Source organism: Somniosus microcephalus, chromosome 1 (genome assembly GCF_052327205.1).
Source record: "Somniosus microcephalus isolate GS21.2 chromosome 1, FLI_Smic_1.0, whole genome shotgun sequence".
NCBI classification, from domain to species: domain Eukaryota; kingdom Metazoa; phylum Chordata; class Chondrichthyes; order Squaliformes; family Somniosidae; genus Somniosus; species Somniosus microcephalus.
The window spans coordinates 62,157,859-62,175,004 of NC_140987.1; the positions used below are offsets into that span (position 1 = coordinate 62,157,859).

Genomic DNA, 17,146 nt, shown 5'->3' on the forward strand with positions numbered 1-17,146 from the left:
ACTGACCAATGGTTAGTAATCCATGTTCTGGTGGCGCGTGGTGCTATAGAGGAGCTCATCCAAAACTCTGCTGCTCCTATCCTAACTAGCAGCAAGTCCTGTTCACCCATCACCCCTGACCTACATTGGCTCCCAGTCCTGCAACGCCTCGATTTTAGAATTTCCATCCTTGTGTTCAAATCCCTCCATGGCCTCCGCCCTCTGCCAATTCTGGGCTTCCTAAATATTTCCACCTCCCATCCTTTAAGTCTCTCTTTAAAACCTACTCTTTGACCAAGCTAACAACAGAAAATGCTGGAAAAACTCAGCAGCCCAGGCAACATCCGTGGAGAGAAATTAGAGTCGACGTTTCGGCTCTAACCCTTTTTCAAAACACAAGCTTTTGGTCACCTGTCCGAATATCTCCTTCTGGGGCTTGGTGTCACATTTTGTTTGCGAACAGTTTGGGCCACTTCACCACTTTAAAGGCGCTGTACAAAGGCCGGTTGTTAAGGTGGTCCCTACCTGCGCCTCTGCATGGGATGGAAAGGTGTTTGGATTAAATGGGAGGCTTGGAAACAAGAGTTTGGCAGGCCCCGCCTTTGGTGACCTGCGGAATCTGACCAAGGAGAAATGTACCATAATAGCACCGCAAAATCATAAAGCGCATTCGATTCCCCCGTCCGAAGCGCGGACACAAAACCAAACAAATTCTTGGGCCTGAGCCAGGAAGTGGGTCACTTGGACAAATGCAAGCAAATTAGGTCAGTCCTAGCAAATCAATAGCAGAGCAAACCTTGAAGGTAAAATGTTCAGACCAGCAAAATTCAATTTAGGAAGACCAGAGAATTGTACAGGTTGGTTGTATCAGAGTTTACCAAGAACCGTCTACACAGCCTGGCAGTAAGTTAATCCCAGTGAATTTCCGAGTTTGGGAAATGTGACTAGTTTTTGGATGAACCCCCTTTAAAATATTGTATAACATCACTTCCAGTGCAATGTTTCTGAAATCGGAATGTCTTTTGTTTTTCGTTTGCCCGACTCCCTCGCTAAACGTTGGATTTTTTTTTTAAAAGCAGCTTTTAAAAAACTCCTGTTCTGCCTCAGCCACAAACCCAGCCTCATTACCAGCGTTTAATGAGACCCCCGTACTCCGTGACATGCAGCCGCTCCATCTCATTAACGAAATCGCTCTTCAATGCTGATTATTTTATTTGGAGCCATAATTATATTTCTTTTGGCTGAATCACGATTTAATAGCGCACACGTTCGGGGGCAGAGCGCCCCTTAATTGAAGGCTGCTTTGCGGCTGCGAAGGTTTAGCGGTGGTTGGATGCGGGGCGGGGCGGAGGTTTCGAGTGTCTGATCCGGCAAAGTGACTCCCTCACAGCCCCGCTCCATTCTCCTGGCCTCGGCAAAGAGAAAAAAAAAACATCCACACAAACAACTTATTACTTCTAATTCATGAACTGTCTGCGCTCTCACAAAATCACCTGCACGAAACAAGAATCTAATTTGTTAACCTGGCATTTCTGTAGATGGAAGATCGATTTTCTCTTTAGAATTCTCTAATTGAGTGAATATAGACGCCCGAATTAGCTCAGTTGGAAAAAAGTCAACAAAAATCATCCTTGTAAAATAAGCCATATTACCTCTGGAATAGCCAAATAATAAACGAACGCGGATCGAAAGGTCCCTGATTGAATGACAGTCATATTCTGGAACTAACTGGGTTTTAAAAAGCAGAGCTGGGCACGGTGTTAGAATACTAACTAACCGAGCTGAGAATTGCTGGAATTACATTTGTTTTCTTGTGATATTATTAAAAGTCTATCCTCATCTCCAGAGTGCGTGAAAATATCTACTTTCCACTCAGATACACCGCATTAACTTGTTCGAGGCGAATTTGTTTGTTTGTCTATTTTTATTTATTTGGGGAAAAGATTGATGTGTTGTTATTATCAGTATCTTGTTAAGAAGCAAATGGAGGGAGAAAGGACGCTGCTGGCGCTTCTTTAAGTTTTTGCCTAATTAAAGTATTTTTTTTAAACATTTTTTAAAAAAAGATTAACATTTCTGATCGTTTTATATTTGCTTCTCTGCGGTTGTTTACTTTCCTGGTTTTTGCATAAAATAAATAAAAAGCCCCCCCCCCAATCACTGGCTTGTTTTATATAACTGAATGACACAGAAAAGCATTGCTTTAATTTGCCGGCGAATTAAAATTGATTCTACTCATCAGGCAAGAAAATAAGAAAATGTGCGATCGTTAATTATTGTAGTGGACTCTTCATTTCAAACGCCAGGGGTCGGAATAAGCATTTTTTTTTAAAAATAAATAAAATCAAACATGGAATCAAACCAGGCGAATAGGCAAAGAAGATGAAGAAATCGCTAAATATCTGACTGAACGCATGGACGATTTCTGGAACTCTTACAACAGTTTATAATCCGTTTATTAGTGTGAATTATTTGCAGACCATTTATCAGTAAGACATAGCTAATACATGTATTCAGCCAAGAAATATATATATACAACACGAATATACCACGGTCAACATATTTATACTGAAGTCGTTTTATTTATAAGACTTTTTTTTTCCAATTACATTTGGCCAATAACATTTCAAAATTAATTGTTTCCAAGGTGCGTGACCAATATTTAGAGGTTTGATGCTTATTTACGTTTTACTAGAAGGTATAGTATTTACAATTAATTATGTCTTGTATCGCTTTGTAGACTTCACACCATTCGAAATTTAGTTGGCCGGAATTTATGAAACATCAGACTGTTAGCTTTTATGAGCACATATGTAAAAAACAACAGAATAGCGGGAGTAATTTACAATATACACCAATCGGTCCTTTTAACCCGTTTTAACAAATTCAGCTTCTCTTCACCAGACAGGGGCACATGTAAACGGGAATATTGCAAAAAACAAGAACAATAATATTTCCAAATGTCTAGTTTCCGTACCTTTAATAAAAAAAAATCTGCGAGAGTTTATGTTCTGCGCTGCCCTTCTGTCTCTAGTTTAGTTCCTAACCGCGTTGTGTTTGTATAAAATTGAATCTTTGTGTTCCATAAGAAACAAACTCAGTAAATAAATTATATTACGAGCAACCAATATGTTTTCAGGCAGTTACTTCACTGCTGCCGTTGGTGTGAATAACAATCTTGAGAGCTATTTAAAATGTGCTGAGCCCTTCCATAAACAGCCCCCTTTTTTTCCGGGTCTTTTGAATCCGATTCTGAAAACATTTTTACTTTTCTTTGGCCGCCTGGGGAAAATGTTGCTGCAGGAAACGTTCCAGAACCGAAAAATGCTGACAATTCTTTTGAGGATGATCGTGTAACGAGCTGCACTGAACAGGTCTTCGCAAAGCGCACCCATTCGGTAAGCGGCTGGTTTTGTTTCCTTACTCCCTACCCCAGCTTCTGCTAGAAACTTATTTACTCAAAAGTATATTTTCCACTGACAATCGCAGCCATGTGCCGCTCCCTGCCGCCAGTAAAAGTGGCTGTGCACAACTGTGAATCCACTCCAAGCTTTTAAAATTCATTTCTGCTCGTGATCATCAGTTCAGATTAAATAAAACCTAGCAGATCCTTAGCACCGAATCTATTTTAGTTATTTAGACGGGACTTGTTCAAATTTTAAAATGACATGTCCTTTCCTGAAAAAATAAACTATACACGAAATAAAACTTAAATGACAGAATCACAAGTTTGTCTGCATTTAAACTTTTCTTCTCCAGTCGTTGTTAATTATCCCTTGTTCTGTTTTTTCTTGTCCCTGCACTTTGCATCTTTATCAAAGTTCTCCATCACCGACCCCACCCCCCTCCAGTTTTTCTTCCCCCTTCTCTTTCGAATATGTAGGAAGTATACAAACCTGTACAAATATCGGTGTGTTTGTTCCGACATGAGACCCCACAGCGGTATAAGAAGTCATAAATGCAGCTGGTTATCAATCACTCGGCTGCCATTACCAGCCCGCAGTAAACAGCGAATAATAAAACCAATGATCGCTCTATAACACAAAATATACTTAACCGTAGCGTTACGTCGATACATTTTAATACCCATATAGCATCTCAATTTGAACTGAGTCGGTGAACAGAAAAGTAAACACAGAGATAATAATCATAACTCTGTTACAGCTTTCAAGTAAAATGCACATTTCTAACATGCTATTCCATTAACGACGTTTTTTTTTTAACAAACCACGTTTAAAAATACAACGAAAAGAATACATTCAGCCAGGTCCGCCCAACACCTGAGTCCTTCTCTTCAATGAGGATGCAGCTGTCGGCTTTGTAGGACTGAACTCCACGGGTTTTGGTTTTTGCGGCTTCTGGTAGTGGTACTGGGTTTTTTTCTAACAGTAGATTGCTCTTCTTTTCCCAGGTTCCAGTTCACGTTCGTTTCCTAATGTTATTGGCGCATATATCTAGATGTATATACATGCACAAGAGGAGTTCTGAGCCCATCCCGAATGGACTGAAATGAGCAGGTACCACACACAAGTCTGGAGCCTCGGGATAGACGCCTGTGTGTCTGGCCGAGATCAGGATTACAACGCTCTGCTGTGGATCCTATCGCACTCACATTCATTCTGAAGACTGACGTGTCTAAAAGCAGAATTGAATAAATCTGGCCAAGGTGCAGAGAAAAGAACAAAAATGCACAATCTGCGCCTCGCCGCCTCCTTTGTCTGCTCCTCGCTATAAAGAGCTTTTTAAAAGCTCACTCTTGCATCTGCTTTAAGGCTTTACAAATGTTTGGTGCGAGTCATTAAATTGCTGCACGATTAGCCTATTGTACCTTATTTTAACCGACTTTATATAACACCCGTTTTGTACTTTTATTACCACTTAATAAATTCTCTTAATTGCATCAATTTTGTTTTTAAAAAATCAATCACAATCGAGATAAATTGTATCAATGAAGTACATCAGTCTCAATTGTGCCTTATTACCCATCTTAAGCATTGTTTTCTTGTGTTAAGTTAAATGTCTTCGAGGAGCTACACTCTCTCTAATACAAATACCATTGGAATGGACTGGTTCCTACACCCATTACATCTGTACTGTAATCTGCTCTCTATTTCCACTGATATCATTCACAACAGCAGATTCTTTCGGTTGACAGCCAGGTCTAAACCAGTAGTAAATTAGTACACATTTATACTGATTTTATTTTAATAATCGTAATAAAAGCTTATAGATTTGGCACTAATTAGATAAATGCCTAATGATCTTGAAAATTACTCTGGTTTGAAATATATTACTAACAGAAACTTTGTTGTTGGCTGATTTTGGAAATCAGAATATTAGAAACGGATGACTTCACATGTTTTCACAGTTCTGTAAACTGTTCAAGCGACGATAAAGTTGTTAAAATCCATATTATTGATCATTTCCCGGTTTTTTTTTCAATACATAGGCTTGATTTTTGTGCCTCGTGCATAAGTTTCCACAAATATGCCTAGCCTCGAATATTTGTGAAGTGTTTAGTTGTACGGATATGGTGAGAAGCGAGAGCTTTCTCGTGGTATGTAATTATTACAGTGCATCCAGAAACGGATGCAGGTTGCCCATGAAATATAGAAAATCAAAACCTTTTGTAGACCACATTACACTTGGAAAAAAAGTTGAATTCCTCCACCCGATTTTGTTATAAAAATATATAGCTTCAACAATATAACATTGTGGGGGAATAATTCCAGCCTTTATTGTATGTGTACGTACGATCTGCTATAAAATTGTGATAACATCAATATTTAACTCTGAATCATAATAGATCACATTAAGGGATACGAAAGGAAGTGAGCAGATAAGGTATAGTTGGATAAATATAATTCCTGTAATATTGGCTTTATTATGTTTGGTTTGTATCTATTATCCAAATTAGAACAGGTCATTTAAAGGCATAATATTTGACGTTGAAAGCTAATAAATCAGATTTAGAAAGCAGAAATAGAATTGTAAATGTTCCGAGTGCTTTCTGAGTGGTTGGGGAGAGCTGCCTTGAGGCATGCGTAATGGAGTCTCACTTTGCGCTGACATTTGCAACGTTGAGTTTTGATTGGCCCCTGATTTGGAGCTGCTCATGGGCTCATTCAACTGTTAAGCACCACCCCGTCCCTCTAAAGGAGATTATAATGCAAGAGACCCCCTTTTACAACAAACAGAAATTTGTAGTTTTTTTTTGTATTTTTAAAAAAAAACCTCTCCGGTTTTTAGGGGGAATCTCACCCTGGAGCGGTGCGCCATGCTCTCTCACGCCGACCTCCTGGACGCTCGCCTGGGTGAGTGTTTGCGCAAAACTCCGTTCCAAGAGAAAAATCTCTCTCTCTAGGAACGAGCCACCGGGGGCTGCTGGATAGCGGCTTCCACTCACAGGCTCCTCGTTATTCTGCTTTAATGCCGCGAAAATTAGTTAATTCTATCTAAAAGTAATTATTTTAGTTTCAAATTACTGCAATAATTTGATTTAGAATCAATCTAACGGAATTGTGCTTGTTATTTGAGTTAGGGAAATCTATCACTGATATTAACAGCTGGTGGAAAGTTTTTTTCTTTTTCTCTTTTTTTGGGGATCATTATCTGATTTGTATTTGTTTTTGTTTTGTTTTCTTCACCAGGGATGAAAGATGCCGCGGCTGAATTGCTCGGGCACCGGGAGGCGGTGAAGTGCCGGATGGGGCCCGGGGGCTCAGAGTCGGGCCACCCAGGCGATTGCCCTCCGGGCTCAGACACGGTGGAAGGTGCGACCCTCCTTCCGGGGGAAAGCATCACCTCGGCCGGATCGAACCCGGGAGGAGGAGGCGGCGGCGGCGGCTCGGCCAGCGGCAAAGACCCGGACAAACAGCAGCAACAGCAGCAGCAGCAGCAACAGCAACAAAGCCAGCAGAAACAGAAGAGGCACCGGACCCGCTTCACCCCGGCTCAGCTGAACGAACTGGAGAGGAGCTTCGCCAAAACCCACTATCCCGACATCTTCATGAGGGAGGAACTGGCTCTGCGCATCGGCCTCACCGAGTCCAGAGTGCAGGTAAGAAAACGCGGCCACATCTCCCGAGAAAGGCAAGCAATCCCTATGGGGTGGAGGGAGGGAGGGGAGGGGAGGGAGGGGGGGGGGTGCAATAAGAACTTAAACAATCCCATTTCCAAAATGGGAACGAAAATTGTGTACGAAGTGTGAAATCCTTATTTCCTTAAGCTTAATCCTTAAAGTTACTTTTAACGAGGTTGTAGTATTCCTATCAAATTCTGGAAAAAGTCAAGGCAATATTTGCAGACTTTGAAACTATTTAATCAGCGTTTGAGTAAAATAACAAGCGACCATGCAATTTCCAGAACGTAGAACAGAAGAGACGTCAGCAGAATTTGACAAGGTTTCGGGTTATTAACAACCCGTCATCAAGTCAGGATGAAGACTGGCTGCTGAAAGATAGAAGTTGAAAGGCACCCGGTGTCTGTACAAACACAGCATCAGATTTTGGGGAATTTTTCATTCAGTTTCCAGTTAGACACATAATTCTAACAGCGACGGAGTCCTCAATAATCTGATACAGGAGGGGATCAGTTTAATAGACTCCCAATGTGTGTATATGTTAAGCTGTGAAATGTATGAAGTTGGTCTTCAGAATGTCCCTGTTACTACAACAACTATACTTTTTTTAAAAGAAAGAGAACATTAATCTTTTTTAAACCATGAATAATCTTTAAGGAAGTGACAATTGAAACGCACTTACATTGACTTTTCTAAACTTCGATCTCTGGTCGCTCGCCTCTGCAAAGCGGTTAGAATATATTTAGTTTACAATACCATTGTCAGGCGTGGAATTTTAAATATTTTCAAAGTTTGCTGAACATTCAAAAATGAAGCGAAATGTTAAACGTTAGAAAGTAAAAATTTGTGTAAAGGTGGAATGCAAAATCTAATCCAAATCAAAGTAACAAATCGCATAAAATAAAGTTGAAATTTAAGTTCTCAAAACGTAACACTTGTGAAAATATTTTTTAGAATTAGGATGAGCAATAATTATGTACGTTATAGAAAGTTCTGATTAAATTGTCAGACGGTAGCTTTACAACATAAAATACAAGCAGGGTTCGAGTTCATTAGTGGAATTCGGCATTTTCAGAAGTTGAAGGAGGTTCTCACTATTCAGTCGGCTTCTAGTTCGAACCGTAAGATTTATGGTTGTGGTGTTAAGAATTACAGATGTGCCCGAAGTCCTGCGCCTCTTAAAGTAATGCAAGCCAATGAAACTGATCTCCGTGCGGCTGTGAACGGTGACTGCAGAAGGAAACTTTTTTTTAGAGACGTGGGGACTTGTGAGTTTCCGGGTTCTGACGAAAGGGTTGATCAGTAAATCACCCGGAGCGGCTATCTGTAATTACTGCTGACACTGGCCATTACAACTGCTGGCCAATGATTTAAAATGATAGCAATTCTAATCTGATGATAAAGCAGATAATGGAAAGTGTAAAGAATTACATTTTAGCTGTTTGCACGGAGAAGGCACCTAATAAGTACGGCGCACGTTTTGTATTCAAGGTAAATAAACGTGACTCAAAAGTTCTGGCGCCTCTCATTCAGTGAAAAGAAGATTTGCACACCAAATCTTAGCAGAATGCCCACCTTTTAATTCCGAATCTTTACAAGTACACAATCCAGAGAGAGCTTAATCCAAACAACCCGAAGCACAGTCAGAAATGACAATAATCAACATTTCGAACAAAGAAACGGAACGGGTTCAAGTGCACTTTGGCACATCTGGTTTATTACTGGATGACATCTAAATTTTGAACTCAAATCCAAAATGTAGGATTTGAATAAAATTAATTATAACAAGACAGAGTTAAATCGGAACGTGCAACATTTGATATAAAAGGTTAGTTCAGATTTGCTGGAACTATAAATAGATCCACGGGCTATTTTCGGTATTGGGTCTTCAATATTTTACGGTTAGAACTCAGGTCTAAATTAGTGTTAAAATATTACAGCCTTCTAATAAACTTGATGTAAAGCGCCTCACGCCGTTAGAGCTGAAAGTTAAAAAGACCAAATTAGGGGGCCCTGTTCAAAATAAAAACAGTGTGATTGTACCATACACCTCGCACATAAAGCCAGGGTATAGTTCAGTGTTCAGTTTTAAATTAATTTTCAATAGTTTGCCTAAGGGATGACAAATTATAATATTAGCCCTGAACATGTGTTTAGTTTTAAGCATTAAGTGAAGGGACGCCTGTGACTGGTCACAATATGCTTGACTAGTATTTACAGCGAGATTGCCACAGATTACAATTTCCGAATTTGGGTAGACTACTCCGCCGATAGTGATCATGTTTATTCATTTATTTAGGAAAACATATGGGTTTCATATTTTGGCCGAATTTACACAAAATGTGAACGCATTATTAATGATCAATTCTGTTGAAAGATATTTGAAAAATATTTCCATTGCATCTTACTGCCAAGATCAATTTTCTCAAACGCGGGACAATTCTTCCGTTTGTTGTGAATTATTATGTGTGGTTTTGCAGAGGTGTGCTGACCCGTGTTTATATAAACGGTCACTTTCCTTGGTTTAATCTTACGTTGTTGTTGTTTTTCTTTACCTTTTCTTAACGTTTGCCATGAAGTGCGTTCCTGTCATTTCCCACAAAAGGAGACATTATCTAAAGTTTATTCAATTTCCACAGATAACACATTACAACATAAATCACTTTTCTTTCCAGGAACCCGACGAACAAAAGCGAGATACAAACCCAGTCTCTCTTTCTCTCTCTCACACACAAACACACACACACATACATTGTTTCACGTCACACTATTCCTAAGTCACTATAAACAAAAAGGGGGATTTATTATCATTTTACATTCATGCCACACGAATATCGAAATTTATTTATTCACTTAAAATATTTCACACGAACAATTATTGGCAGCCCGTTTCTGAATCATCTGTCGTCTGAAATGGTTTATTAAATGACAATGTGAAAATAATGCAAATCATGCAATAAAATACAATATCATCAGCATAATCATTAGTCTCCAGCATGTATTAATTAGCTTTCAATACTTTATTTACATAAAACCCATATCAGTGAAATAACCGCTGCACAGTGATCCTTGAGATCTCATCTTTTCTTCCTAATTCTGTGTTTTAATTCTCAGTACAAGCTGCCTCTCTATATTGTAGATATGCAATGCCCCGTCACCTGCCACATCTTAATAGGCGACAAGTTGAAAGTATTTTCTACTTTTCTAATGGAATGAGAAATTGCATTTTCTCTAACACTATTAAAGTGTAATGAATTTCGCTGGGATTTCACGGCTGGCTGGCCAGAATGAATCTGTGCTCTGAGCACATCGAGAGCTTCAGATTTCACACAAAATCCCCGCATTAATCATCACAAATATTACAATGAGGTCTTCATAAACCCAACAGTTTCCTGGAAAATTTAACATTCTAAACACTATTTTCTAAAACGACTTCACATCCGTTAAAAGCGTTGGTATGCCATTCATTAGCTTTTATAAATGGAGGTTGAAAGACAAAAAATACCTATAGAACCGCTTTTATCTTAAAAATGTTATCCTAGGCAGCAGTCAGATTGTATTACTTGCAGTTACAGTAGCTGTTTTTGGTCTGTATCGATCTCTTTTTTTGCACAAAGTACCCTTCTTAACTATAAAGATTTTATTTTAATATAAATGCCTATTTATTTCCCAGACTGTAGCCAGTACCATTTAACGTATAGATGAATTCTATTATTATTTTCGCCCTCTGTAAGTCTTGATCTTGATTACAACCTGTCGACCATTCTTTCAATACTATTTGCATTCTGGTGATAAATAACTGGGCATTATTTATTATACTCATGGTTCTAAATTATTTCACAGCTATTGCAAAATTAACATGAATTAATCTTGCATAATTTGTACAGTTCATTTTTCTTGCCCATCTTGCATTTTATATTAGATGGAATAGAATCATTCTTATTTTCAAAATCAAGATATAGATAGCTCGTATTTCAATCCCAGAAGCAGGGTGTCGCCTCACTGAATTCGCCGGATTTTCTAAAGGTTAATGTGTTTAAGACATCCATTTTCTTTAAAAAAAAATCTGCTATTTTAAACGCCGTTTGCTTCAGTTCTATTTATTGCAACGATGTTCACTTTTGAGTGCATTCCTCTTACTTGCATACCGTCCTTAATGTTGGAAAGTTAAATACAGCCTTTCTCAAAGACACCATACTCCAAACCCTTCCGACACCTCGAATTACTGCAGGACAGGTTCAACATCGTTTGTGTCCATATTATGTTAAATATCCCGGCTGTTGCCTCTTTCCGGGTGGAAATTGCAAGATAGAATGACAGTATTGTAATTCAACATCTTTCTAAAGGATATTTATTTTATTTCATCCGGCGTTTAATTGTATATCTATTTGTGCTGAAGTGGAGTTCTATGTACTAACGGAAAATCGATTAATTACAAGGCAACTTTAGAAAGTTCTAAAAGTACACCTAATACATGGTGAAGGACTCTCCCTTGTGCTTCAACAGGCTCTTCAACCCTTCCCAGATAAACTGATGCGATTACTTCCCCGCCTCCAGAACAACTTTTTTTCCATGTGGTAGAATTAATTTGCTCCACTTTAAGTGTTTGACTGCCTAATTGTGTCTTTAACACATGTTTTCACAATTCTTATTTCCCCAGTTGTACCAGATCCAATACCTCTCCCTCTTTCTCAAGAGGCACATTTTTTTTGCGGGAGTTGATCTCTCCCCTCCCCCCACGTGACAAAAAGAGGTCTCCCCTCCTCCCCCCCCCCTCCCCCGCCAGATAATAAGAAATGAGGGATTTTTTTCTGGAGATTGGAACATACATTTAGTTCTTATGTCATTCCATAGTTTGGCCCAATCGGTGCAATTGGGCACTATCCAGCTCTTGAGCGCGGGCTAAAAGTGAAGGGTGTAGCGTTTGGTTAGGTCAGTTAAAAATTGAGCCCCCTCCCCCTCCCCCAGCCTTGTTTTTCATGAGCTCCTGTAAAACGAATGAGCAATTCTCCACCAACCTCCCTCATCAGGACTCGCTGGGATCCCATCATCCGATTATGTTAAGAGAATATTCTATAATCTGTAATGTGGGTTTTGTATTACCCCGGCTGATACTTGCACACTCTCTCTTTGCTCCCAGTTGTCTCACTAGCAACAATAATAACAACAACTTATATTTATATAGCACCTTTAACGTAGTAAAACGTCCCAAGGCGCTTCACAGGAGTATTTGAAGACAAAGAATTTGACACTGAGCCACATAAGGAGATATTAGGGCAGGTGATCAAAAGCTTGGTCAAAGAGGTAGGTTTTAAGGAGCGTCTTAAAGGGGGAAAGAGAGGTAGCGAGGCGGACAGATTTAGGCAGGGAATTCCAGAGCTTAGGGCCTAGACAACAGAAGGCTCGGCCACCAATGGTTGAGCGATTATAATCAGGGATGCTCAAGAGGGCAGAATTAGAGGAGCGCAGATATCGCAGAGGATTTTGGGGCTAGGGGAGATTACAGAGATAGGGAGGGGCGAGGCCATGGAGGGAGTTGAAAACAAGGATGAGAATTTTGAAATCGAGGCACTGCTTAACTGGGAGCCAATGTAGGTCAGCGAGCACAGGGGCGATGGGTGAACAGGACTTGGTGTGAGTTAGGACACGGGCAGCCGAGTTTTGGATGGCCTCAAACTTATGTAGGGTAGAATGTGGAAGGCCAGCCAGGAGTGCATTGAAATAGTCAAGTCTAGAGATAACAAAGACATGGATGAGGTATCACTAAGGACTGATATTGACAGGATGCATGCCCCTCACTCGTGTTGTGTCATTCTGTTTCATTCCTTTCTGATCACCATCCCCTCTTTGCTCTGCTTTCAGGTTTGGTTTCAGAACAGACGCGCCAAGTGGAAGAAGCGAAAGAAGACCACCAATGTGTTCCGTGCCCCTGGCACGCTGCTGCCGACGCCAGGACTGCCCCAGTTCCCAGGCGCGGGCATGGGCGACGGCCTTTGCTCGTTCCACGCCAACGATACCCGCTGGGCCACGGCGGGCATGGGGGTCTCGCAGCTGCAGCTGCCCCCAGCCCTGGGCAGGCAGCAGGCCATGGCTCAGTCTCTGTCCCAGTGCAGCCTCGGAGGGCCACCCAACTCCATGGGTCTTTCCAATAGCCTCGCCAGCGCCAACGGCGGGGGCTTGCAGTCCCATATCTACCAGCCCACTTTCCCTGGCATGGTGCCCACCTCTCTGGCCGGCCCCAGCAACGTGACGGGCGGCTCGCCGCAGCTCTGCAGCTCCCCGGACAGCGACGTGTGGCGGGGGACAAGCATCGCCTCCCTGCGCCGCAAAGCACTCGAGCACACAGTCTCCATGAGCTTCACCTAATGCAGCTCCCCCCTTCTCGCCAGCAGCCAGGGAGCCGACTCAGGATTTGAAATACATCCTTCAGTACCCACACGCGAATAGGAGGTGGGAGGGAGAGGGAGGGTGGTTGGTCAAACTCTAAAATACTAATATGTAAAGAACACACTAGAGGCACCAGGGACAAAGCGAACACAACATGGACTCAACTTCAAGAACTCTGATCAATGGCGGTGATCTGGAACTCTGAGCTGCCTCATCTTTCTGAATTACATTTCCAGATCACTAGACTTGACCTGTTGCAATAACACGTTAAATCACACAAAGAAGGAGCTCTGACCAACTTTAGGGGATCTTTTTATTTGCTTTGAATTTCTGCACATTTTTATTCTTAATATATATATATAATTAATATATAATTAGCGGGCAGGGTTCACCAACCCGGTCTTCTTACATTTCCATGCACTTCGCGGCCATTGCCGATGCGTCATTCTCCGATTTCCTGACTATTCTTGTCTAAGACATAGGAACAGGAGTAGGCCATTCAGCCCCTCGAGTCTGTTCCGCCATTCAATGAGATCTTGGCTGATCTGTACCTCAACTCCATTCACCCGCCTTGGTTCCATATCCCTTGATACCCTTACCCAACAAAAAAAATCTATCTCATTTATGAAAATTTCAATTGACCTAGACTCAAGACCCTCGATTACATAAATAAAGAGGCTGGACGGTCAATGTATCGGTGATATTGGCCCATACAGTGTTGCCTCTGTATCTTGAACAATTGGCTGGACAAATGCCTTTTGATTTGCAATGCAGCGAGGATCTTTTTTTCGCCGTAGAGATCACACAGAAGCATACTCTAGTCTTGCACTTCAGCGGCCAGGTTAAGACGAGGGGACACTGCAAGAACAGGTATTGACTAATCGTATTTTCTCAATGCACTATGTTCAAGCCTTCGGGAGGCTTGTTTCTCCTTGGTCGTAGCTCATGATTTGGGTGATTTTCTTTTTTTTTTTGGTTTTAAAATATAAGAAATTCTTCAGTCAAAAAAAAATGCCACCTGCACAGCATGCAGAGGGGGAGGTTATCAGCATGCGATGTGCACGTGAGTATTTCGAACCCTGGAACCACATAACCCACAACCTACACCTTCGCCTGCATGAACTGGTCAGAATCAACCATCGGGCGGAAGCCTCATGTGAACAAAATGATCAAAGCTGTGATATAGGATGTTTTTTGTGTAGAATAACCATTCTGGTTATACATTGGTCAATTTGTGATATGTTTTAACTTACTGTCTGTGCTTATTTATTGAACATAGATTTCCTAATAAATGTTTGATCTGTTATTGAATATTATTTTTTTGCGCTAAGTTAAAAATTATTCATTGTAAACAAAAAAAACCTTGCATTTTGAATATGTAATATACAATATTCTCTTCACATTTTCGGAGTGTGTGATCTTGGCTTAACATTCCCTTTCTGAGAACACGCGATTATCCTCTGTGCCTTTTTAACTGTCAGCTGCAGTTCCGAATCTATAAGGCACTGTATGCTGTTTAAATAAAGTGTTAGAACTAGCAAAGCTATCGCAGTTATGTTTATTATCAAACGACCACAAATTGATACGTGGCAATTCATAACTGTTAAAAATTCCACGCACTGGTTAATTGTTGCCTAGGCTTTCAACGTACTAAATATTAATTGTAAAAATGACACAGTTAAAAGAGCACAGAAGTATAAGAATGTCTTTTCTGTTACTCACTGCCCAATTTAGCAACTAAGTGATGGTTATTATTTTCAAATGTTTTTAATACACAATGTGTATTAAACCTGTAACGGAATTTATATGAAAAGCTCTATGATTTCATGTACAGTTATTTGTATTTAGAGACGTCAGAAGCGTTAAAAAGTGAAACTCGATCTGTGGAAATTCAATAAATGAATTGAATAAAAACAAATGCAATGCATTGCAGGAAAACAAAGTTTCGACGTTACAGTTTTTGCACAACCTTTTCACCTGTGTTTCACCAACAAGTGACGAGAGCAGAACATCAAAGCAGGCGGATTGTTACCTCAGCATATCGTTACAGGAGGCAAAAATGTGTTTTTTTAAAAGTCTTCTATAACGGGGAGAATTCAGTAAAGCTCCAGATCATAGAAAGCATGTGAAGTTAGTTTTTGCAAAGAATGGGTAACCAACATACTACATCAAAATGAAACCAATAGTAAGTGAGCGGGGTGCTGTTTAGGAGCAAGGGTACTTTTTTTACATTCGCTGCTTTCAAACGCATCGGAACATTGTACCTATCAGTTTCTTTGCACTTTTAGTTTTCGACCTAGTCTTGTGTATCTTTGCAGCCTTCTGAAGATTTTGCACGTATTGTCTTCAAATAAGTTTTGAATGCTGAAGTGTCAAGTTTTATATGTCCATTAATAAAGACGGCAGCTGACCTTTGTAGTACTACTCATTTGATGTCTCTCCAGTTACCTACACGCAACACCGAGGCAGATTTTAACTTGCAACACAGGTGGATGTTTTGATCGATTGCTAATGGGTTTCAATCCGCATATTATATGCAAGACATTGCACAGCAGATGCTGCGGTGGCATTATCGAGGAGTTCAGGTCGAAGAAGATCTATAGTTTATCTTTTGGGGATTAGTGGACCATTAGTTGATAAGGGGCCGAAATAAGAATTGACGCACCAATTGAAAAAAAAATTCTGACGAAGTGTCACAGACCTGAGACGCTAACTCTGTTTCTCTCTCCACGATGCTGCTTGACCTGCTGAGTGTTTTCAGCATTTTCTGCTGTTACTTCAGATTTCCAGCATCCGCAGTATTTTGCTATTGAATTGGGGGGGGGGGGGGGGGGAAATCCCAGCATAACATGGACAAATTCGAAAACAAAGGCAAAATACTGAGGGATGCTGGAAATCCGAAATAAAAGCAGAAAGTGCTGGAAACACTCAGCAGGTCAGGCAGCATCTGTGGAGACAGAAACTGAGTTAACGTTTCAGGTCGATGACCTTTCATCAGAACTGGAAGATGTTAGAGATAGACAGTTTTAAGCAAGTACAGAGCCAGAACAATAGACAAATAAGGAGCTGTACTTAAACCTACATCGGCGTTCAAGGAATAGGGCGGCTGCGGAATAGTGGTAACCTATATCTGGTTAGCCCAGTTCTATTTCCCTCCTGCAGACGCCAGCGCTATACATCAATGGGAGGGGAGCACAATCAGTTCTGTCGCTTTAGCTGAACTCTCTTACAACTTCCATCGAATAATCAGGAGATTGAAACACAGACATTTTTTCACCAGTTTCACACCATGCCAGTGAAGGGTTAAATTCAAGACTTTTACATTTATTTGCATGAGTGTATTTGACGAGATTTTTGTAACTATAATATCGCAATTTAATATTGACAGTCCGTTTGCCTGCAAAACGTAACGTAACACAACAGAATCAAACAAACCACTGTAGCATTTTAAATGAAACAGCCTAAAATAACTTGGCAAAGTAATTCTCAAATGTGCAATCCATTAAAACTGTTCAAAGTTAACCAAATGTCATGTAACATACGCAGTTATTACATGTAAGTTGAGGTATTTACCAAAGAATCTTCCACGCCTTGTGGCTCTGATGGGTTCTGCGTACCCGAAGATCATTTTGCCCAACAAACCTTGAATTATTTGATCATAATTTGTATTTTAATAGCAAACATTAGTTCTAGTATAAG

General features: G+C 40.4%; 1 protein-coding gene across 1 annotated transcript; it reads left to right on the forward strand.

The window, feature by feature from the left end:
- Window positions 1-6,406: 6,406 nt before the first annotated feature.
- On the forward strand, window positions 6,407-15,852 carry LOC147124128 (homeobox protein orthopedia-like). Its single transcript, XM_085997786.1, has 2 exons — window positions 6,407-7,039; window positions 12,923-15,852. Exons 1-2 carry the CDS (start codon window positions 6,632-6,634, stop codon window positions 13,424-13,426), a joined length of 912 nt encoding a protein of 303 aa, XP_085853912.1. The 5' UTR covers window positions 6,407-6,631; the 3' UTR covers window positions 13,427-15,852.
- Window positions 15,853-17,146: the final 1,294 nt, after the last annotated feature.